Source organism: Hemitrygon akajei, chromosome 1, assembly GCF_048418815.1.
Source record: "Hemitrygon akajei chromosome 1, sHemAka1.3, whole genome shotgun sequence".
In the NCBI taxonomy this organism is placed as follows: domain Eukaryota; kingdom Metazoa; phylum Chordata; class Chondrichthyes; order Myliobatiformes; family Dasyatidae; genus Hemitrygon; species Hemitrygon akajei.
Window position 1 is genome coordinate 35,934,353 of NC_133124.1, and position 24,956 is coordinate 35,959,308.

A 24,956-nucleotide genomic window follows, 5' to 3' on the forward strand; every position below is an offset into this window, starting at 1 on the left:
AAACCAGACAGATCAACCACGTCCAACTCTGGACGTTTTAACAACTTTATCCGTTTCTCAACTTTAGTTCCTACCTCTAGGACCTTTCTCTTCACTAAGGGCAGGGCTATTTCCTCTCCCTTACCCCCTTTTACTTTACTGCTTTCTGTTTTACCACCCTCGGAACCCTCATGGTACAGGGTCGGTAAAAACATCTTGGCCAGATCACCGCTGGCTTCATTTAAACTGTCCTCTTTCTCAGCCGCTTTTTCCGACAGGCTGCGAGTGACCGCGCATGCGCGAAAGCTTTGGTACTCCAGGGGCGGGGCCACCGCACTCGCTGGTCTGCGGGTCGGCATCATGGCTGCCCAAATCCTCCCTCCTGCTAACACACTTCGCAACAACGCGACCCACTGCTCTTGTGGCCACTTCTGGTTCACTGCCACCTTTTCAAAAAGCAAGAAATAACTATCAACATCCGTCTCCTCGAACGGAGGTACTACTCTCAGCTCCCGACTAACATTAAACCGCTCTCTCCTTAGCTCCTCCCTCTCTCTTTCTCTCCCCGCTGCCGCTCTCTTGGCTGCTGCTAACTCTCTGATCCGAATTTCATGCTGTCTTTGCCTCTCAGCTTGATTCTGCTCGTTTTCCACCTCTAACCCCTTCGCCAAATTTAACAAGTCTGCTTTGGTGCTCACCTCTAGCGCCGCCACAGTCGCGTTTTTCATAAATTCACACACGTCCATCTTTGCTGGTTTTTCTGTCTGGCTACCTGCGAAACCAGATTTAAGTTTGGACTTACAGCCCGATTCACTGACCCTCCCGTTTGGTTTCAAATCCCGAGACGAGAACCCCACTTGTTACGAAACCAGTAACCGGTTTCACTTACCAGCAAAGATAGATATGTCAGTTGAAGTCCAATGGTACCATTTTCAAAAGTTTTATTAATAAAGGGGCACAAAAATTAAGGTTAATACAAACATTCAGATAACATGCGTCAATACTCAATCTAAAACGCAGGTACATTAATAATCACTCAGAAATAAGCTCTTTCGTTGTCTAGGGTATAATAATACTGAGTCCAATTGGAAATATAAAGAGTCACTCTGAAGTCTGCAGGCTTTCGGTTTCACGTGTTGGAGAGAGAGAGAGAGATAAAACGGAAAAACTTGCCGTTTACATCCGTGGAATCAGGGGAGCGATCTTCCCCGTTGTTAGTTAAAAGCGATCTTCCGTTGGTTCCAGCCACAAACCCCGCATTCGGAATTTAACGCACGTGGCTTATTTCAAAATGGCTTCCCGTTCCCACGGGAAGCGTTATCGTGCTTCTTGGTGTCTCCTTGGTGCGTCTGAGGGTCGTCCTCTTTCAGACCCTTCTTTATACTGCCTCACGGGATCTCAGGTGTCAATCAGGTTGCAGGTGATGCAACCTCTCTCTCTCAACCAGCCCACTTTGCCCGAGGGCTTTACAATGTCCCTGCGAGTTGGCACGTCTGCAGTTCCCAGGTGTCTCCTGAGAACAATGCCACAGTCACCAGCTTTTGTCCCAGTGGAATGTCTTTCCATTTCCTGTGTCCATTCAGCCTGTCTCTCTCTCTCTCTTTTGGGTCATTGACCCCCCTTTTCTAGGGCTCTTGCAATTCTCACAAAGGAGGGGGCTGGTATCATAACACTGGTTATTGCCAACATTTGTTTCATCTTTTGGAACTTTCTTTTGTAGTTAGTTTGATCACACACAATGCTAAGGCTAACAATAATGTTTGAAGAGACTGAAGTCTGCTCCAGTCAAAAATGAAAACCCACACCAACCATAGTGAATTGAGGACATAATACTTTTGATACCCAAGTCTGAACCTAACAGATATGCCATTGGGACAGGCAAGGGAGTCAGCTTCTGCACTGAATCTATACATTGAGAAGAATGATCTGCACAGCGTGATTCATTCTCTTTTTTTTCTCTCTTCTATAGTACCAAGTTTTAGCACAGCTGTTAACAAAGAGAGAAGGGGAGATTCAAACAAGAGGACATGAGTTGAGAGTTAGGGGGCAAAAGTTTAAGGGTAACACGAGGGGGAATTTCTTTACTCAGAGATTGGTAGCTGTGTGGAACGAGCTTCCAGTAGAAGAGGTAGAGGCAGGTTCGGTATTGTCACTTAAAGTAAAATTGGATAGGTATATGGACAGGAAAAGAATGGAGGGTTATGGGCTGAGTGCGGGCCAGTGGGACTAGGTGAGAGTAAGCGTTTGGCACGGACTAGAAGGGCCAAGATGGCCTGTTTCCATGCTGTAATTGTTATATGGTTATAAGACTTAGACTGGCCCAATCTGATCCAAGCCAGTGAACTTCTAATTTTAATTTTACCTGAACTTAATCAGAACTTGACACAAAGCTGCACCTCAAAAGACTCAACAGAAGTAGCCAAGCTCTAGATAGAGATTTCACTATTGGGTACTCTTTATAACAACAGATTCTCCATGTGCAAAGTTATTTTAAATGCAATTAATAGCCTCAAGAAGACTAGTTTGGAGCTAACAACAAAGGCAATGTAAACTAAGTCAATCGGTGTATTATCTGCAGTGCCCCAGGCTACATTTTAAATACTGCTGATAATTCAGTTCATTGATATGACGTGGATTCTACTCTAAACCAGTTCTCCTATGACAACATTAATACCCAGATTTCAAACACCAGTGTGTCAGTGACATTCAGATGTAAATAGTTAGTATAACTGAATTACATTTCCTGTGTGCTTCCTTAGTCAGGTATTATACTATTTAGTATATTAAATATTCTCTATTATAATGGTAGCCTAGCGGCTGGCACCAGTGACCAAGGTTCAATTCCAGCCGCTGTCTGTAAGGAGTTTGTATGTTCTCCCCATGGCCACATGATTTCCTCCCACATTCCAAAGATGTACGGATTAGTAGGTTTATTGGTCATGTGGGTGTAATTAGGCCATGCGGGCTTGTTGGGGCAGAGGGGCCTGTTACTGAGTTATAACTCTGAATAAAATAAATAAAACTGCTGATTGTCTAAACTTAGAAAGAAGATTGAGTAAGAGTACATGAAACAATTATATGAAGCTAAAGAAGTACTAAAATATATGGTCTAAAACTGCATTATGCTTTGTTGGAGGACTGATAATTGGCTATCAAATCCAATTACAATTTGTTTTTGGATATTTTATAGAGTTTTGGGTATTAATGGGATCAAGGGATCTGGGATCCACACAGGGAAACTGTGAAGTGGTAAATGCCATAGTTTTAATGTATGGCATACTTAAAGCAGAATTAGAAAGTTTCAGTGGCAGGACATCAGGAAGAGCCATCAGATTTCATGATTAGGTTGACTCAGAAGTATTCTTCCATTTTAGAACAAAGGGGATGGGAATGGATAGGAGTCCCAAAGTTATTGGACTGCTGTGTAAGAGCGATTATTTTAATTACTGGACACAGGTATTGAGCTATTTTCAAATGATTAAACCGACAGAGCTGGTATCAATATGTTATGTTGGTTTAAATGAACTACTGCCGTGCCACACACTCAAATCTCATTATGGCCATACTGGGGCACATTGTTTCATGCAAATCGTGTCAGTGATACATCATCAGTTTAACAGTGATATTTTTCTCTATTTTCTTAAAATGAAACAGCAGGCTACTGGTAATTCTGGTGCGCTAGATCCCTTTGTAAATCAGATACACATACAGTATGGCTTAAGATGGAGGAAACAGCACAATTTACAATTCCTGCTTCATTCACTCAAAAACAAATATTTAGCCCTTCTTCATTGTAGAATAACCTAAAGCACATTTTACATAGAAACATGGAAATCTACGGCACATTACCTTTGGCCCACAATGCTGTGTTTACCTGTAGGAATCCCTGTTGCTTATTGTATCATGACCTGAATCTTCTTGATCATCTCCAGTTACCACAAAGCAGACCTTTTTGCTGTTCCGTTCTACCTTGTCAGTGTCATTCTCCCCTGTTATTAGTGATTCTGCTGACTTCATCTCTGGTGTATTTGGATGGGTTATTGATGAAAGAAGGCTATAAATAGGGAGAAAATAAATAATTTCAGACAGTAAGAAATATAAATGCAGCAAATTTTCACTGTAGGAAATTGACAAAGGCATGGGCTAAATGTTAAGCTGCAGGAGAATGTGGATTTGGGAGCCAATGAAGGGCCAATGCGGGCAAAACTGAAAGCATGCCACAGACATTTGCAGTTTATTTCTGCACAAACATAACCTCAGGAGAGAGGTGAGATATCAATTACTCAGAGTCATTTTCACATTTTCACAGAAACAGGCTGCTTGGCATCAAACTCCACCATCCCACAATTCCAAGATTATAACAAGTCAATGTTATGAAACTATTTGGGGCCAAATGTTCTTAGAAAACTCCTTTGCTTCACGTTGGTGCCAATCATCATCAATCATCAAATGCCTGTTACATTGATAGCATTTAGTACAGCAATGAAGGTCCCCCATCTCTGTCTGCCCTTAGCCATCTTCTCCATTGTACCTCAGGTGTGGTTTAGGGTCCCCATTTCTGCCTCTATGGTGCGGCGCCAAGTTGTCTTTGGTTTCCTATGTTTCCTTCGCTCTTTAGGGGTCCAATGAAGTGCTGCCTTGATGATGGAGTTGGCCTCTCTTCTCATCACAGAGAAACACAGAAAACATAGAAAATCTACAGCACAATACAGGCCCTTCAGCCCATGATGCTGTGCCGAACATGTACTTATTTTAGAAATTATAGGGTTACCCATAGCCCTCTATTTTTCTAAGCTCCATGTACCTTTCCAGCAGTCTCTTAAAAGATCCTATCGCATTCGCCCCCACCACTGTCACCAGCAGCCCATTCCACGCACTCACCACCCTCAGCATAAAAAACTTGTCCCTGACATTTCCTCTGTGCCTACTTCCAAGCACCATAAAACTGTGTTAGCCATTTCAGCCCAGGGAAAAAGCCTCTGATTATCCACACAATCAATGCCTCTCATCATCTTATATACCTCTATCAAGCCACCTATCATCCTCTGTCAATCCAAGGAGAAAAGGCCAAGACACCCCCAACCTTTGTGGCATCAGCAAATTTACTAACCCATCCCTTCACTTCCTCAATCAGGTCATTTATAAAAATCACAAAGGGGTCCCAGAACAGATTCCTGAGGCACACCACTGGTCACCAACCTCCATGCAGAATATGACCCATCTACATCCAATCTTTGCCTTCTGTGGGCAAGCTGATTCTGGATCCACAAAGCAAGGTCCCCTTGGATCCCCTGCTTTCTCCATAAGCCTTGCATGGGGTACCTTATCAAATGCCTAATCACATGCCCAATCTATCAAATGTCCAACATTTCCTCATGATGATTGTGGTCATGTCCTCTTGGTGACACTGAAGGAGTAGGGCATGGTTGGAGATCCTTCTTGGCCAGAAAATAAGGAGGATCTTCCAGAGGCTCATGGTGTGAAATGATGACAGCTTGGCAAGCTCGTTCTCCGTCAAGTACCAGAGTTGACACCAAATTTTCCTTTAAGTGACATCAGATTGAATGTCCCATTTCATTTTTCAGTCTTAGCCAAACAATGTAACAAGAACTAACCCAGAACCATCCACTGCTGTTGCCTTCAGCTTACATCAGTCACCGGCCTCTATCAAGAATGAGGAGTTGGGGTTTAAAATTTCCTGAACCACACAATTCAAGACCAATGGCTTGTCATCAACACCCAGACACCTAATCACTGCCTTCGCTAAAGTTATTGGCCAATTCCATTTTTCTTCATCACTAATTACAAAGCAACAGGACAATTGGGTGGAGGAACTCAGTGAACTGAGCAACAAAGAATAGAACTGTCAACATTATGCTCCCAGAAGAGTGGCTCCGGTTGTTGATTCTCTTACTTTAAAAACTTTTCCTCCAAATCTATACTTATGTGTCTTTATGTTGCTCAGTCTAATACAGAGTGTCACTGATCCAAATGTGCTGAGGAGAATGATCCATTTATAGATGTATTAATATGTAAACTGCCCATTTAATATTCATACAGGTATTTGAACTCATCATGCATTAAATTTCATTTATAAATCCAACTCTACAAAATAGGTCTTTTTTTCTGTCTAATTTGCAACCAAAGCCAGACACCAGACTTTTCAACCCAATACTGGACTTCTCCATTTTGCTAAATATATTGATTAAAGAGATGGTACATTTGTTCATGTCAGCTTAAGCTTCCCATGAACATTGCAGCTTATCTTCATTTTTATATGTTTTTTTCCCTGTGCATCAGTATATAGGAGCAATGAAATTCCTATAGGATTCTGTTAAATAATAGGAAATAAATGCAGACTGGCAACACCTTGATTAAATGATGCATGCTAATTTCAAAAGTACAATAAATTTGACCAGATTGGTCAGCCCATCAACATTCATGAGGAAGATGAATTTTCTCTCTATTCTGCTTCATCCATATTGTACATCCCTGTTTCAAACAGCAAAGACAGAGGATGGGCTATTTTGTTCCCAGAAGTGAGCTAATCACATTCATCAGTAATCCATGTGGAAGGTTTGGAACTTGTCTCTTTTGGATCCATTTAAATTGTTATCCAAGCCTTTCTGATCCAAATTGGTAAAGCCATGAGCAATTACAGGGCATTGCCAATTAATTCCCATCATGTAGGCAGACAAGAATGCACAACATTTCCCCTGCTCCAACCACTCAATCAATGATTGAAAAGAACTGCTGGCTGGCTAAGCCATGACCTTGTATTGGCCATCTGTCAAAGCTGCCCAAAATTCAGAATGTCTATGAATGTCCCTGACATTCAGAAACTTTCAAATAACTATTAAAATCACTGCAATAATTAAAATAGTTCATAATTAATAAATCATAATTTAAAAGTGAATTTTAAATTATTAAACAAGCACAATTAAATAAACAAAATATAAATTAGATGCTTTGTTAGGTCCTTCACAACTGTTCCTCACAGTTGAATTAATTCAGCCAACCAATATCACTCCAAAATCAATACCAAAGTACAGTCAGGTATACACCAGCGGAGACTGGGACTTTGGTATACAAATGTAAATCTCTAGCCTGGCATTTACACTTTGCTTGATCTTGAAATAATAGAGAATTCTTCAAGACCACCTGGGAATCTACTGGACTAACTTAGATCGGAAGTACCAGAAACATGGGTAGCAGCTTTGTTAGTAGATGTGCTACAGCAGGTTTGAATTTGGAAATGTTTTACAAGTGAAAATAGGCAGGAACAAAAATTGAACTCCAGCGTATATAAGATACCAAGTTGCAACCAACCTGCTTCAGTTGCTGAAGAAAGGATTGGATTAATGGCTGTTGAATAAAGCTTTTGACTAGGACCATTGAAATCTTTAAATTTCCTTTTCAACACTACTTCGGTATGTGTTTTAATTACCTTGATTTCCATATAATGAAGATATATAACACTTAAAGTCAACACCTCTTCCTTCTCCCTCAGTTACATTAGTATGCAACTCAAAATCTCCTTTTCAATATTATGAAAGTCATTAATTGGCTGCAACTACAAATACTTGTAATTTGTTTGGCCTTTAAAGCAATTGTTCTAGTTTACAAATATGGATTGATTTAAATGTCTTATGGTGCTCTTGAGCTGGGTACTGTTGTGAGCGGGGAGGCAAGGGGTGGATGATTCTCAGCAGCTGCTACTGCATTCAATTCTAAATAATGCTTGGGAGATGGTCTTGAATAAAGGCCTCGGTGATGTGTTAATCTTTGGACAACCAATTAAGCACAAAAATAGAAATGTTCTTCTGACTTTGTATGTGTAACAAATGTCTAACTAGATAAGAACACCCTTCTGGAATAATTCATTGTTACATGAATGACTTTGTAGACTGGAACAATTGCTTCAAAGTCATTCATTTAACATTGAATTATTCAAGATGGGTGTTCCTATCTAGTTAGACATTTGTTACACATACAGCAAAGTCAGAACTTTCCTATTTTTGTGCTTAATTGGTTGTCCAAAGATTAGCACATCACTGAGGCCTTTATTCAAGACCATCTCCCAAGTATTGTTAAGAATTGAATGCAGTAGCAACTGCTAAGAACCTTGCCTCTCCACTCACAACAGTTCTCCCAGCTCTGAAACTCAAGAGCACCATAAGATATTTAAATCAACCATATATCATCTCACATGGTAACCAGTGTTAGCTATGCAATGTTGAGGATCCTTCATCAAGCACTAAAGGCTGAAGAGCACAGACGAACGACGTCAAATTGAACCAAAAACTTGAAATGCGGAAACTGATTTTGTAACAGATATTTAGGCACCAGCAAATTGAAATAAGTATGTTAATTGGCTATTTAAACCATAAAACCATAAGACATAGGAGCAGAATTAGGCCATTTGGCCCATCAAGTCTGCTCTGCCATTTCATTGTGGTAGTGTGGCGACCCACTTCCCAGCGCACTCGAACTGGCTCACAAATCGGCGCGCGCCAGCATTGAGGCCAGTCCCAAAAAGGGCGCCAAGTCTGCTTCACCAGCAAGGGGAAAAGCCCGCGCGCGGGACGGGACTGTGAATACGCGCCCCCTACAGCATTCCTGCCCGGGGAGGGCGGGATCAGGAAGGCTTTAAAGCGAGGCCGCGAAGTTCGAATAAATCTCTTTTTGCAACTGCAGCTCATCGTCTACGTGTCGTTATTTCAGCGCTGTGTATAGCACACCGCTACAATTGGTGACCCCGATGGCCCAAACGATATTTGAGCCGAAGATGAACGACGCCGCATCTGTTCATGCAGTTTCGTTGAAAATGCCAAGCTTCTGGATGCTGCGACCTCACCTATGGTTCCAGCAAGCAGAAGCCCAATTCCACATTCGGCAGATAACCTCAGAGGACACACGTTACTACTACGTGGTGAGCTCCCTCGACCAGGAAACAGCGGCCCAGGTTGAGGAGTTCATACAGTCTCCCCCAGCGGACGGCAAATACACGGAATTCAAAGCCCTGCTCATAAGGACTTTCGGACTCTCACGGCACGAGCGAGCTGCCCGCTTACTGCACCTGGATGGTTTGGGGGTCAGGCCACCATCGGCTTTGATGAATGAGATGCTGTCCCTGGCCGGAGGACACAAGCCCTGCCTCATGTTTGAGCAGGCATTCCTGGAGCAGCTGCCCGAGGACATATGCCTGCTGCTGTCCGACGCGGATTTCAGCGACCCCCGGAAGGTGGCAGCCCGGGCGGACTTGCTGTGGAAAGCCAAGAAGGAGAGTGGGGCGTCCGTTGCACACATCACCAGGCCACGCTCCCAGCAGCAGACCAGACCAGGCCCGGCAGCAGAGCCCACTAACCCCAGAGGGAGGGGTGAGGAGACCGACGACAATGGTGCTTCTACCACCAGCGGTGGGGGGCAGAAGCCCGCCCTGCAAGTTCCCGGGAAACGCCAGGGCCAGCCGCCGCTGATGGCTACGGCGGCTGGCCATCGGGATAGCCTCCTGTATGTTTGGGACAAGCGGTCAGGACGCCGCTTTTTGGTTGACACCGGAGCCGAGATCAGCGTCTTACCTCCGACAAGTTACGACACCCGCAACAGGGCACCGGGTCCCACCCTGAGGGCCGCGAACGGCAGCACAGTAAGGACCTATGGCACCCCGTACGGTGCGGCTACAGTTCGGCTCCAGCCAGTTCACGTGAGACTTCACACTGGCCGCCGTAGCCCAACCGTTCCTGGGCGCAGATTTTTTGCGGGCTCACAGCCTACTGGTCGACCTGCCAAGGAAGAGACTGGTCCACGCCGAGACCTTTCCAATGTTCTCCCTGGGTGAAGCCCAGTTGCCAGCCCCACACCTAGACTCCATCACCCTGTCCGACAATGACTTCACCAGAGTCCTGGCGGATTTCCCATCGGTTCTGGCACCGCAGTTCACGGCAGCCATGCCCAGACATGGCGTACAGCACCACATCCCGACACAGGGACCACCCCTCCACGCCTGTGCTCAAAGGCTTCCCCCGGACAAGCTCCGCCTGGCAAAGGAGGAGTTCAAGAGGATGGAGGAATTGGGGATCATACGGCGGTCCGACAGCCCATGGGCCTCCCCTCTGCACATGGTGCCCAAAGCGACAGGGGGCTGGAGACCGTGCGGCGACTACCGCAGGCTGAACGAGGCTACAACACCGGACCGCTACCCTGTGCCGCACATACAGGATTTTGCAGCAAACCTGCACGGCGCACGGATCTTCTCCAAGGTGGACCTCGTCCGGGGATACCATCAAATCCGAATGCATCCGGACGACGTCCCCAAAACAGCACTCATCACCCCTTTCGGCCTTTTCGAGTTACTCCGCATGCCGTTCGGCCTAAAGAATGCCGCACAGACGTTTCAGCAGTTAATGGACACGGTGGGACGCGACCTGGACTTCGCTTTCATCTATTTGGACGACATCCTCATAGCCAGCAGCAGTCGTCAGGAGCATCTGTCCCACCTCCATCAACTCTACGCCCGACTGAGTGAATACGGCCTGACAATCAACCCGGCCAAATGCCAGTTCGGGCTCGACACCATCAACTTCCTGGGCCACAGGATTACTAAAGACGGGGCAACCCCTCTGCCTGCTAAGGTAGACGCAGTCCGCCATTTCCCCCGACCCAACACAATCAAAGGCCTTCAGGAATTCGTGGGTATGGTAAATTTCTACCACCGCTTCCTCCCTTCAGCTGCCCGAATCATGCTCCCCCTGTTCGCCCTGATGTCGGGTACGGGCAAGGACATTACCTGGGACGAGGAGTCCGCTGCCGCTTTCATTAAAACGAAAGAAGCCTTGGCAAACGCCGCGATGCTAGTGCACCCCAGAATGGACGTCCCTACGGCCCTCACAGTGGACGCATCTAACACGGCAGTCGGTGGGGTGCTGGAACAACTCATCGAGGGTCGCTGGCAACCCCTGGCATTTTTCAGCAAACACCTGCGACCACCCGAGCTCAAATACAGTGCTTTCGACCGGGAACTGTTGGCGCTATACCTGGCAATCCGGCATTTCAGGTACTTCTTGGAAGGTAGGCCCTTCACCGCGTTCACGGACCACAAACCGCTTACCTTTGCGTTCACGAAGGTGTCCGATCCCTGGTCGTCCCGCCTGCAGCGACCTCTGTCCTACATCTCTGAATAAACGATGGATGTCCGGCATGTCTCGGGAAAGGACAATGTCATGGCGGACGCTCTCTCTCGCCATACCATTCACGCCCTGTCCCAGGGGGTAGACTATGAAGCACTGGCGGAGGCGCAGCAGGCAGACGAGGAGATCCCAAGTTACAGAACCGCAGTCTCCGGTTTGCAGCTCCAGGACCTCCCCGTAGGCCCAGGTGAGAGGACCCTACTCTGTGACGTCACCACCGGCCAAACCCGCCCCGTCGTTCCGGCAAACTGGCGGCGACGCGTTAATGGTCTCCAACAGGTTCGTTTGGCACGGACTCCGCAAGCAGGTCAGTGAATGGGCCAAAACGTACATGCACTGCCAAACTGCCAAGGTGCAGTGGCACACCAAAGCTCTGCCGCAGCAGTTCCCACTGGCATTTCGACCACATTCATGTGGATATCGTGGGCCCCCTGCCAGTGTCGCGCAGAGCGCGGCACCTCCTCACTATCGTGGACCGGTTCACAAGATGGCCAGAGGCGGTCCCGCTCACCGACACCACCTCCGAATCTTGCGCCCGGGCACTGATCGCCACCTGGGTATCTCGCTTTGGTGTACCGGCCCACATTACCTGCGACAGAGGCGCCCAGTTCACCTCCGGCCTGTGGTCTGCTATGGCCAGCCTTTTGGGGACACAGCTGCACCACACCACTGCCTACCACCCACAGTCGAACGGACTGGTGGAGCGTTTCCACCGTCACCGGAAGTCAGCTGTCATGGCCCACCTGCGAGGAGCCAACTGGGTGGACGAGCTTCCCTGGGTCCTGCTTGGAATTTGTACAGCGCCCAAAGAAGATCTGCACGCCTCGTCGGCCGAGTTGGTGTACAGTGCACCCCGGTCATCCCAGGGGAGTTCATACCAGCCCCACGGGGGCAAGAGGAAGAACCCGCAGCAGTCCTGGGCAGACTACGCGAGAGGCTCGGTAACCTGGCCCCCATACCCACTTCGCAGCATGGGCAGAACCCGCCCTGCGTACCCAAAGACCTGCTAAACTGTAAGTTCGTTTTTGTATGACGGGACGGACATCGGGCACCGCTACAGCGGCCCTACGAGGGGCCATTTACGGTGATCAGAAACAACGGGTCCACATTCGTGCTGGACATTGGGGGGAGAGAGGAGGTTTTCACGGTGGACCGACTCAAACCGGCCCATGTGGACGTGGCGCAGCCGGTCGAGATTCCAGCACAGCGGCGCAGAGGCAGAGCTCCCAAACAGAGTCCGGCCCAGACTGTGGACATTGGGGGGTGTATCGCCGGTTCTGGGGGGGGGGGGGGGTTATGTGGCGACCCACTTCCCAGCGCACTCGAACCGGCTCACAAATCGGCGCGCGCCGGCATTGAGGCCAGTCCCAAAAAGGGCGCCAAGTCTGCTTCACCAGAAAAGACTTGGCGCCCACACGCGGGACGGGACTGTGAATACGCGCCCCCTACAGCATTCCCGCCTGGGGTGGGCGGGATCAGGAAGGATTTAAAGCGAGGCCGCGAAGTTTGAATAAATCTCTTTTTGCAACTGCAGCTCATCGACTACGTGTCGTTAGTTCAGCACTGCGTGTAGCACACCGCTACAGTAGATCCTTTTGTTCTCTTCCTCAACCCCATTTCCTGGCCTTCTCCCCATAACCTTTGATGCCATATTTAATCAAGAACACATTAATCGCTGCCTTAAATACACTTAATGACCTGGCCTCCACAGCTGCACGTGGCAAATTGCACAAATTCACCACCCTCTGACGAAAGAAATTTCTCTGCATCTCTATTTTGAATGGACGCCCCTCTATCCTGAGGCTGTGCCCTCTTGTCCTAGACTCTCCCACCATGGGAAACATCCTTTCCACATCAACTCTGTCTAGGCCTTTCAACATTCGAAAGGTTTCAATGAGATCCCCCCCATCCTTGGAAACTCCAGCGAGTACAGGCCCAGAGCCATCAAACGTTTCTTGTATGATAACCCTTTCACTCCTGGAATCATCCTTGTGAACCTCCTCTGGACTCTCTCCAATACCAGCGCATCTGTTCTAAGATGAAGAGCCCAAAACTGTTCATAATACTCAAGGTGAGGCCTCAGCAGTGCCTTATAAAATCTCAGCATTATACCCCTGCTCTGGTATTCCAGACCTCTTGAAATGACTGCTAACATTGCATTGCCTTCCTCACCACCGACTCAACCTGCAAGTTAACCTTTAGGCTGCTCTGCACAAGGACTCCCAAGTCTGTTTACATTAGCATAGCATTAAGGATATAGAACCATCACTCTTCTTGCTCCTTATGCATTATCATTGTCTTTATTACCATTGGGATTTCTAATTCCCAATTTTACAAGGAGAGAATTAAACTTTCTCAGCAGAGCAGAGGATTGTCAGGTAAGTAATGCTAAAAACAAGCTGCTTTTGGCCTTGTGAATTGAGGTATGACATTGGAATATTTGGTGACACTTACACTTTCCACACCTGCATTCATAACTTTCAAAGAGAATCAGCATGTGGATCTTAAATTAATTCAACCCCTGAAATAGAGTTACAGTGAAATGAATTCCAAATGAGTCATCTTGATACTTCAGCTTCTGATTACAATTTGGCTTTCATCCCTGGATATTATGCACTTAACAACACGAGTGTATTGGAAGGCAGTTGTTTTATTTATACACTGACAGCTGATAACTGGTGTGAAATATGAGTTTTACCACTACAATGTTTTAAAATATACTTGGTAGCACATTGGTGGCAAAGATGCTGAGATTTTTAATGAACTTATGGATTATCACCAAGCCCTGCATCCCAATGGTGCTAATGCTAGAAATTTTTAGCAAAGGCAGTAAGGTATTCATTGGGAATCCTCAATGAAATATGAGACAATACTGTTTACAGGATCAAAATATCATCAAGTAAGCACATTGTAGGCAGGATTGAATATGATGCAATTCCATAATAACCAGAGGAAGATCTCTGAACCACATTTGTAAGTTCTACATCAATATTTATTCGACATTCAGTATTTACAAATTGCTGAGAAACTCACTCATCTATCTGACCAATATACGATTCCAGTTCCTTCACAACTGTCTGCAACTTATTCAGAAGCTTCTGGTATGCATCTTGAGTTTCAATATCCTTTTCCTTCAGGGTGAAGTACAGACCAGGCCCGTTTTGCTGACCCAAGCTGTGTCCAGAGGGAGCTGCCATGGTGGTGATGCAGTGATGAACATATTCCACTGGATCCAGTTTATCTACAAATTAACAGGAAAGTGAAAGACTGAGTTGTAAATGTTGATGGCACCAATAATAATTTCTGATTGCTGTGCAAATGAGCAAGTACCACCTTTGTTACAGTATAAGAACATGATTCCAACATGTAAAACTTTAGGTTTCATTGGCCTGACAAGATAAGCACATGACTATTGCAAGCGAGTCTCATTATCAATAAATGCTTGCAACTTTTAAATCTACCTATCTTCATGTAATTCTCATTCGAACAAATTGTAATCCCCCTCATGTGATTATATTTAGTTTCTCATATGGTTTTTATTTCTGCACTCGAAGCATTAGAGATATACTAACAATATGTATAGGCCAGACTCAGCCAAGTTTTTCACTAGAAGGTCAGTAAATTTAAGTCTACTGGCACATAAAAGAGGCAATTGTGCCATCTGATATATCCAGAGAGATATGTTTTGCTGGGTAAAACAATTCCTCTGCTCCCAGAAACTTCTTGTTTATTCCATTGATATGCTTATAAATTTATTCCTGTTTTTTTATGATGCTCTTGCTTGTTTTAAACATCAGACATTAGGTTTTGTAGTTGTTACATATTCCATCACCTATTTTCACATTCCATCACCTATTTTCCAGTCCTCACCCAATATGCTTTCAAAGCACGTACTCCAAATCACCTTTCGTACTATGCTCCCACACTCACATCATCAGCAAGAAATTAGCCCAATTAAAGATTAGCTGTCCAAGAAGCAAAAGTGTCCAGCAAATCACAGACCCTTTATAACTTAGATCAGGTTGTCAAAAGTGGATTATACTTTGGGGCACCACAGCAGTGTAGCGGCTAGCACAACACTATTACAGCTTGGGATATTGGAGTTCAGGGTTCAATTCTGGCACCCTGAATGTCTGTATGTTCTTCTCACGTGTGCATGGGTTTCCTCTGGGTGCTCCAGTTTCCTTCCACAGTCCGTGGATGTTCCATTTCACAGGTTAATTGGTCATTGTAAATTGTCCTGTGATTAGGCTCGAGTTAAATAAGTGGGCTGCTGGGTGGCAAGGCTCAGTAGGCCTGAAAGGCCTGTTCCATGCTGCCTTTCCAAATAAAATAAAACATAAAATAACTGTCAAACTTAGACATAAAGTCTGGGTTCCTACCTTGATCGAAGCTTTTTTGGTCAATATCACTGCAGGACTGTTTCCGACTGTCCAGCTGAACACCAAAGGCACTTCCCAGTGATGCAACGTTTTTGGGATAGGATACTTCCATGACGTTTATATGGCAATTGGTGGGACAGAAATCACTGCTGTGCAGTGGCGATACCTTGGACTTGGCTTGCTTAAAAGTTGGCCAGGCTCGGTTTTTCAAAACTCTTGAAAACTGGACAGATCAAAATTGTTGAGACACAAATTACTGATGTAACAGTTACGTGGTTATCAATCATTGAACTAACAATAAGCATTGAAAAGAATTCCTCAGTGGCTAATTACACCCTGTTCCGTGACAATGATGCATGCGGGCATGTAATATAAAGGAAGTCAACATCCTAGAGAAGGGGAAGAGAGGGAGGGTAGAGAAAATACTTCGCCAATCCTCTTGTTGATAATGCACACATAAATGTCAGATTATTCAAATGAATTTTTAAACCAGATTTTAGGCAAATTTTGAGATTTTCTAATGGGTCATGTGATTAGGTACAACATCCCATAGTTAGTACACCGTTAAACTGAAAGTTCTGATTTGTGGCTCCAGTTAGTCACTTGAATTCTGAGCAACAGCTAGATATATATTTCAGACAAATCCACCTCATGATATCATTCAGAATTAGATAAAGGGATGATCACTTTCACCCATACTTTACAGAAATTACTCCATACTTACTTCCTTCACTCTGTCACAAATACATGGAATATTGAAGACTTTATTAGTGGAATAGTCACCATTGAACCATGTTTTGATTAACCCCTGTGAATGAACATTACAACTACAAGGATGAAATATGGTTCAGCTTTTCAAATGCCAGACTTACCTTCTTGTAGGTCATAATCCTTCGGTTAATATGTTCAAGCTTCTCGCTGCGTTTAATGCTGAACCTTGAATGGAGTTCAGGAGGGATCGCTTCACTTAAGCAGGTTAGCCTGCCACAACTTTCTACAAATTGTTCATCATTCTTAGCAAAACACTCAAGGACCTGGTAAAGAAGTGCCATTTAATAAATTGTCATTTACAGTCCCCTCTAATGTGATGTCGTCATGCAAAATGAAAATACATCAAACGTACATGGAATTGTTCCAATGACCCGAGGGAACGAGGTGCCACATATTTGTTATGCCACAATATACAATCTATCATTTTGAATTCTGCATTCTTAAAATCATTCACATTAATTATTTCGTGTCCAGAAAATTGTGAAATATTGAAAGATTTATGTTAGAAATTTCTAGAATGTTATATGCCATGTTTTTCTCACACTTAATATTTGCATAGTATCACTACATTTTCTCCCAAAAGTATTAATTTTACTTGTAGTTTTTGCAGTGATTTAATATTTCTGCAATTTTATCCTCAATGCTTTATCAACTACTTGTGGCGGTAAGTAACACATTTTGAGGCTCTGTTTATTAACGTTTAAAAGGTACAATTAAATATAATGTCACAAAGATCAATTGCCATAATAGTTATGGAATAACAGGGTTTCTTTGAGTCAGCAGTGTTTGGCTGAATCGTGTTGGTGCTTGTGCTTTGTATGTAGCTGGAGTATGTTAAGGCTCCAGACGAGGAAGAAGGTGCTGAACTGCTTTGGAGCCATACATAACATTAGAATACTGACACTGAAGAAAATTACTGTTTAAATAGCCAATATGTGGTTTGTGTCCAAAATAGAGCACTTTACTTCTGAGACCCTGCATATCAATGAATATTTTCTGCCAGGCTATTACAGGAACTCCATTAGAGCCAGCTTGCCTCTTTTGATGAGGCCTTCAAATTATTTGACGAAGAAAAATGCTGATAAAGTACTAAACTTCAGAAACACAAAATTCTACAAACTGATTATTCATTCTTTCAGTCATACCTTTGCAGTCAAGTTGAAGAATCCCTTAGGTTCACTCATTTTCTCCAAAACGTGGCATTTTGTACCAGCAGTACTGTCATACTCATACACCACACCATAGTCCAAGTGAACGTTATCTACTGTTAGGCTCACATGATCCTTCTTCCCATCAATTAAAGCCATTGTGTTAAATTTATCGAAAACTTCTGCAGGGAAGGAAATACCGTAACATACCTACATTCAAGATAAAACTAAAAAAAAATTACCTATACATTAAAGCAATTCATATGGTGAACACCAAACAGAAATACTTATCTGTCAGTAAGAATTACAGTCAAATCCATCATCAAAAAGAATAGCCAGATAGGTCTAATTTAATCAGACACACAATTTAGACACAATACCAATATTAGGCGTATGATAGAATTGAAACAATGTTTTACACCAATTTATATTCTTGATTCTAATATTTTCACATTAAATATGTATCTTAATAAGCCACTCACTTCCACTTAGCAGTTTTACCCTTTAGTTTATATACAAGTGACACTTCATATATTTTAGTTATGCAGTGCTTCTACCTTTGAAGGATTTCTTGAAAATACAATGGCTATAACATTTCCTATGGGATAGGGGAAGGCAAATAGGCTGGCAGCTTGGGAATGGCAGGAACACAAAAGACTTGCTGAATTTGACAGTGGGAACTTGTTATAGCTGTTTGGATCTGTTTCCTACTAGCAGCTGCCAAATTGAACAATGTCATTTTACAAAGAAGCCTGTACTACAGAAAAATATAAGTGCATTGCAATATGGAGTTTAGGAGAAGATATCATGGGAAAAGTGATCCTAGAAGATGATAAATTCCAGAAAGAGAGAAAGTGGAAATATTATAAGACCATAAGACATAGCAGTAGAATTAACCATTCAGCCCATTAAGTCTTCTCCACCATCCCATCATGGCTGATATATTATCACTCTTAACCCCATTCTCCCGCCTCCTCTGTGACTTTTAATGTCCTTACTAATCAAGAGATGTGAGATGACAAATTATGAGGTGATTTCTTGATATTATGGATGGTCGCTAGAAATTGTCAATTGGAGAGTTCAAGGATGTGGCATATGGAGATTATAATAGTGGAGGTATGCAAAGAGGGGAGCACTCTGGAAACAAGAGCTCAAAGGAATGTTGGGAGATTGCCATGCCTGTTCATAATTCAGCGCAGATGAATCATAAACAAGCTCCCAGTGGCCACACATTTTAATTCCACGTCCCATTCCCATTCTGATATGTCTATCCAAGGCCTCCTCTACTGTCAAGATGAATCCACACAGGTTAGAGGAACAACACCTTATATACTGGCTGGGTAGCCTCCAACCTGATGGCATGAACATTGACTTCTCTAACTTCCGTTAATGCCCCTCCTCCCCTTCTTACCCTAATCCCTGACATATTTAGTTGTTTGTTTTTTTTCCTCTCTCTCTGCCCATCACCCTGCCTGTTCTCCATCCCCCTCTGGTGCTCCCCCCCTCCCCCTTTCTTTCTTCCGAGGCCTCCCGTCCCATGATCCTTTCCCTTCTCCAGCTCTGTATCACTTTCACCAATCACCTTTCCAGCTCTTAGCTTCATCCCACCCCCTCCGGTCTTCTCCTATCATTTTGCATTTCCCCCTCCCCCCACTACTTTCAAATCTCTTAGTATCTCTCCTTTCAGTTAGTCCTGACGAAGGGTCTTGGCCCAAAATGTCGACAATGCTTCTTCTATAGATGCTGCCTGGCCTGCTGTGTTCCACCAGCATTTTGTGTGTGTTGCTTCAAAAACAATAATCACATCATTCTCCGCAATTTCTGCTACCTTCATCAGGAGTCTACCACCAAACACATCTTTATCTACCCAGCCCCCACTCCTTGCTTTCTGCAGAGATCGATCCCTCGTCCATTTGTCCCTCCGCACTTTTCCCTGCTATCAGCAGAAGGTTGAGTTGGTGGAGAGACGGCGAATGCAATGTTGGCATTCATTTCTAGAGGAATAGAGTATAGGAGCAGGGATGTGATGTTGAGGCTCTATAAGGCACTGGTAAGACCTCACTTGGAATACTGTGTGCAGTTTTAGGCTCCTTATTTAAGAAAGGATGTGCTGACATTGGAGAGGGTTCAGAGAAGATTCACTAGAATGATTCCGGGAATGAGAGGGTTAATATATGAGGAACGTTTGACCGCTCTTGGACTGTACTCCTTGGAGTTTAGAAGAATGAGGGGGGAACCTCATAGAAACATTTCGAATGTTGAAAGGCATGGACAGAGTGGATGTGGCAAAGTTGTTTCCCGTGGTGGGGGAGCCTAGTACGAGAGGACATGACTTGAGGATTGCAGGGCGCCCATTCAGAACAGAAATGCGAAAAAATTATTTTTAGCCAGAGGGTGGTGAATCTATGGAATTTGTTGCCACAGGCGGCAGTGGAGGCCAAGTCATTGGGTGTATTTAAGGCTGAGATTGATAGGTATCTGAGTAGTCAGGGCATCAAAGGTTATAGTGAGAAGGCGGGGTAATGGGACTAAAGGGGAGATTGGATCAGCTCATGATAAAATGGCCGAGCAGACTCGATAGGCCAAACGGCCAACTTCTGCTCCTTTGTCTTATGGTTTGAGTGCTACAGCTGCCCATTCACCTCCTCCCTCATCTCCATTCAGGGTCCCAAACAGTCCTTCAGGGGAGGCATCACTTCATCTGCAAATCCGCTGGTGTTGTTTGTGTTCAGTGCATTGGCGAGTCCCGACGTAGATTGGGGGACTGTTTTGTGGAGCACCTTAACTCCATTTGCTAAAAGTGGTATTTCCCAGTAGTCAACCATTTCGATCCCTGCCCCCATTCCTGACATGTTGGTCCCATGGCCTCCTCTTCTGTCATGATGAGGCCACTCTCAGGATGGAGGAGCGACACCTTGTATTTTTTTCTGGGTAGCCTTCAACTAATGGCATAAACATCGATTTTTCCAACTTCCATTATTTTTCCCGCCCCCTTCTCTCCTCTTCATTTCCCCACTCTAACCTCTTACCTCACCTGTTTATCACCTCACCCTGGTGACTTTCCTCCTTCTCTTTCTCCCATGATCCATCCTCCCCTCCAATCAGATTCCTTCCTTTTCAGCCATTTTCCTTTTCCACTAATCACCTCCCATCATTCCCCCTCACACACCAACCTAGTCCTCCTTCTCCTTCCCCAATCTTCTAATTCTGACATTTTCCCCCTTCCTTTCCAGGGTCTCTGAATGAAACAGTGATTGTTTATTCGTTTGCATAGAAGATGTCTAACCTGCTCAGTCACTCTAGTATTGTGTGGGTATTGCTCTGGATTTCCAGCATCCGCAGGAACTCTCCTTCATTAACCAAAATTTTCCTGTTAGGTGAAGCAGATCCTCTTCCTCCTAGAAGACTCCAATTGTACACTCCTTTCAAGGACTCTACAAATTCATGTTCCCGGCATTATATTTTTATTCTTATTTTGCCTTTGTTTTACTTGCACAGACTCTCTTCTTTTGTACATGGTGGTTTGCTGCTTTTTGTTAGTGTCGTTTTTCATTGATTCTATTGTATTTCTTGATCTACTGTGAGCGCCAGCAAGAAAATAAATCTCGGGATAGAACATGGTAACATTCACATACTTTGATAATAGATTTACCGGTACTTTGAACTTTGAAGTTGGCTGGCTTTTTTGATTCTGGAACTTTTGCCGAATTCCATTAAATTCAAACTCATGATAAAATCTGTGCGCTCACAGTCAGAGAAGGAGCCAACGATCACAGGTGTTTTGTGGCAGAGGGATGGATCAAAGAATAATGACTTGGAGGGAAAAGATTGTGAAACATTGATTGCGGGAGATATTGTGGAAGAGAAATCAAAGAAAAAAGATAAAGATGAAATAAATGTCTAAAAATAATTGAGTGTCTATTTTGGGGTAAGATATTATGGGGAAAGGAATTTCTGAAAATAGTCATTTATCTATGATATATAATAATATTTTAATACTTTTAATTAACTTATTTGTGGTAATAATCTAGTTTATTTGCTGTGTGTTATATATGAATCATGGGTGCATAGTGGTCTAGAGGAACATTGTTTGATGACAGTAAACTTGACTTGACTAGATGATCATTTAAATATCCTTGACCCTCATATAAAATGTTAATCCCCAAACCTGCCCTATTTAAATTGGAAGCAGATGCACTCATGTCAAAATTTATGCAAAAATATAATTCTGATGCTTCATACATGCCCAATTTGGTAGGCACCAAATTACCCCAAAATCAATCATTCTCAATTTAATTACAATACCTAATGTTTTCTTCTTTTCTGCATTTAAAATGAGAACTTTAAGATAAATGAATAAGAAGCAAGAATAAGCTATTTAGCCCCTCAGGTTTGCTTCACAATTCAACATGACCAGTTTACTGTCCCATTCACCTTAAATTCTCTGCTATCCAGAAATCCAGCAATTCATATTTTGATTGCAACCTACAAATGAGGCACCACAGACCTCCAAACATACAGCAACATGTGACTGAGGAAATTCCTCCTCATTTCTATTCTAAAAGGCCTGCTCCCTATTTTGCAACTCCATAGCCATGGGAAATATCTTTCAAATGTCAGAGCTTTGTATGTTGCCACTCATTCTTCTAAATTCTAGGAAACAGATGCTTGGACTCCTCAGTCACTTCTCAGGTAACAGTCCCACCATCTCCAAAACCAACCTGGTTGCATTGCCTCTATAGTAAGTGGATCCTTCCTAAGGAGGCCAAAATTCTTGATAATAATCCAGATGAAGCTCTCTGTTTGATAGCTCTAAATGGAATGATTCCACTTTGTTCTAAAAAAAATCTAACATTACTGGGCTTTAGGCAAAGGTACAAAAAAAAATTGGATTGAAGTAGACATGCTCACTGGAATCAAGGGAATGGTATTAGTCTTCAGCTATGAAAACTTTCAAAAGCAGATAATTTTTATTCTCCTCCTAAAACACCCATGTATGGATCTGAAATATTTGAGTAAAATAACCTTCTTCCACTTACACTACAGCAATGAAAAATAATAGAAAAAGCAATTTTTAATATGCATCACATTTATATTTGCTACTAATTCAGTTAGAATGAGTATCATGCTTGGAGTGGAAAGGGAGAAGCTTACAGGCTTATGATTCTGATATATAACAAACCAGACATTATTAACAAATCCTTTTCCTGCATATTTTTATCTATTTACAGATACAATGCAGAACAAGTCCTCCCAGCCCAGCAACCCACTGATTTAACACTAGCCTAATCACAGGACAGTTTACAATGACCAACTAACCTACTAACTCGTAAGTCTTTGGTCACTGGAATACACAGAGGAAACCCATACAATTCACTGGGAGAACTTACAGAATTGAACTCCAAACTCTGCCACACCCTGAGCTGTAATATCTTCACACTAACTGCTAAGCTCCCATATGCCCTTGGGCTTTTCCTACTGACAAAAGTATTTTTAATCTTGATACTGCTATTTTGGCTGTTTAACATAGCTGTCATACAACTGTACTCTATCTGAAATAGATAAATGACTTGGAAGAAATATTGGAAGGCATCCCAATACATTTGCTGCAGTATAAACTCGACCATAGACTAAGATACAAGCTAGATCAATTAATATATCTAATACTTGAACACTCATTCTAATGCTTACACTGATTCAATTTGAATTCATTTGAATCAGTGAAATCCTGAAGACTTAAAGTCAGACTTGTATTATCTGAATATACTTTTTAATGGTTTAATTGCAAAATTGCTCTTTCTGGGAAGAATGTCATTGAATTAGGGCAATGGAAACTTTAAACAGAGGGAGCTGAATTCATGAGTGGAAGGCTAGCAATATGGAATAAGGGAGCAGAGTTACAAGGTTGCTGTAAAATAAGTTTAAAACACATTTCAACAAGAAGCAACATTTTTGAATTGTGTGCGGATAATGTGTTGATCCCTGATCATCTCTAAACAACAATGAAAACTGCAGGTGCTAAAAACAGGAAGTGAGAACAAGGCTGGAAATAGTCCATTCATCAAGAAGATAGAAATAGTTAATATTCTGATGAAAAGTCAAGAACCTGAAATATTATCTCTCTTTATTTATATGCAGCCTGGCGTGCTGAATATTTCTAGTATTTTCTGTTTATAATTTCATGACCATGTCACTGAGACTTACCTTCATTAAATCCTTCTTGTACAACAGTGTCAGTTCCTCCTGAAGCTGGGGTCTTTAGACAGAATTTCTGAAGATCCTCCTGACCGCTCTCAATATTATGATACACCCACTGAATGGAGTCTTGCTACATGGCCAAAACAGAAATTATATGGATAAAATTAATTTGATCATCACTATTTCACACAACATGACTCATCCACTGTTATTAAAAAGGTAATATAATTTTATGATTTGCTACCCAGCTGATCTCTGCTAATTGCATTGGTGAAGCTTATGGAGAAAATACTTATGCATGAGTTAATGCATACAAGCACTGGTTATTCCATACAATGACTGGGATCATGCACAATGGCATCTTGCTACCCAGTAAGCTTTGAACAAATTTGGCACAAGGCACCATTTAACCACTTTTCAATGTTTTTTAGGTGCTGCATAATTTTTTTATGAGTTTTTACAAAGCAACAAAACAAAAAAAAACATTTATACAGTGCAAAAGAAACATATCAAAGTACAATTCATAACAATTAAGCAAAGCACCCATAGTAGAATCTACACAATTTTTACATGAACCTCTTGGTTTATTCTAATCTAAAAGCAATTTATAAAAACAAAGTTGTGATTTAGAGCACTACCACACAGAAACAGGCCCTTTGGCCCATTTAGTCCATGCTGAACGCTTGTTCTGCAGAGTCCCATCAACTCACACCTGGACCACAGCCCTCTATAGATGTCCTCTATGTACTTAATCCAAACTCTTAAATGTTGCAGTCAAACCTGCATTCACCTCTTCCAATGACAGCTTGTTCCACAGTCACACCACCCCTCTGAGCGAAGGTCCCATTCTGGTTCTCCTTAAATATTTAACCTTTACAAAATCAATTGTATTTGTTGAAAAGGAAGACCATATAAAAAATAAATTATAAAAAAAAGAAAAGGAAGACCATAAGATATTGGAGCAGAAATAGGCCATTCAGCCCATTGAGACTGCTCCATCATTCTATCATGGTTTAAATATTATCCCTCTCTACCCCATTCCCCTCACTTCTCCCCATAATTTTTGCAATGCTGACTAACGAAGAATCTGTCAACCTCTGCTTTAAATGTACTCAATGACTTGGTCTCCAAGCCATAAATGGCAATGAATTCCACAGATTCACCACCCTTTGGCTAAAGAAAGTCCTTCCCATCTGGAGAAATTTAGAGTTCAGATCCCGGAGGAGCCCCCAATTTTGTTATGAACTGTAAAGTTTTAGAAATGAACCAGCGGCAATAGACTACACATG

General features: G+C 43.1%; 1 protein-coding gene across 2 annotated transcripts in view; it reads right to left on the reverse strand.

Annotated features, from left to right (window-relative positions):
* The window catches only part of prex2 (phosphatidylinositol-3,4,5-trisphosphate-dependent Rac exchange factor 2), a 400,722-nt gene that overhangs the window by 169,890 nt on the left and 205,876 nt on the right, over positions 1–24,956 (reverse strand). For both annotated transcript variants that reach the window (XM_073041067.1, XM_073041077.1), the window contains exons 21-26: positions 23,674–23,797; positions 17,467–17,651; positions 16,423–16,584; positions 15,551–15,773; positions 14,202–14,409; positions 3,854–4,033 (exon numbers count right to left, since the gene is read on the reverse strand). In XM_073041067.1, coding sequence (XP_072897168.1) covers positions 3,854–4,033; positions 14,202–14,409; positions 15,551–15,773; positions 16,423–16,584; positions 17,467–17,651; positions 23,674–23,797 — 1,082 coding nt within the window. The remainder of the gene's footprint in view (positions 1–3,853; positions 4,034–14,201; positions 14,410–15,550; positions 15,774–16,422; positions 16,585–17,466; positions 17,652–23,673; positions 23,798–24,956) is intronic.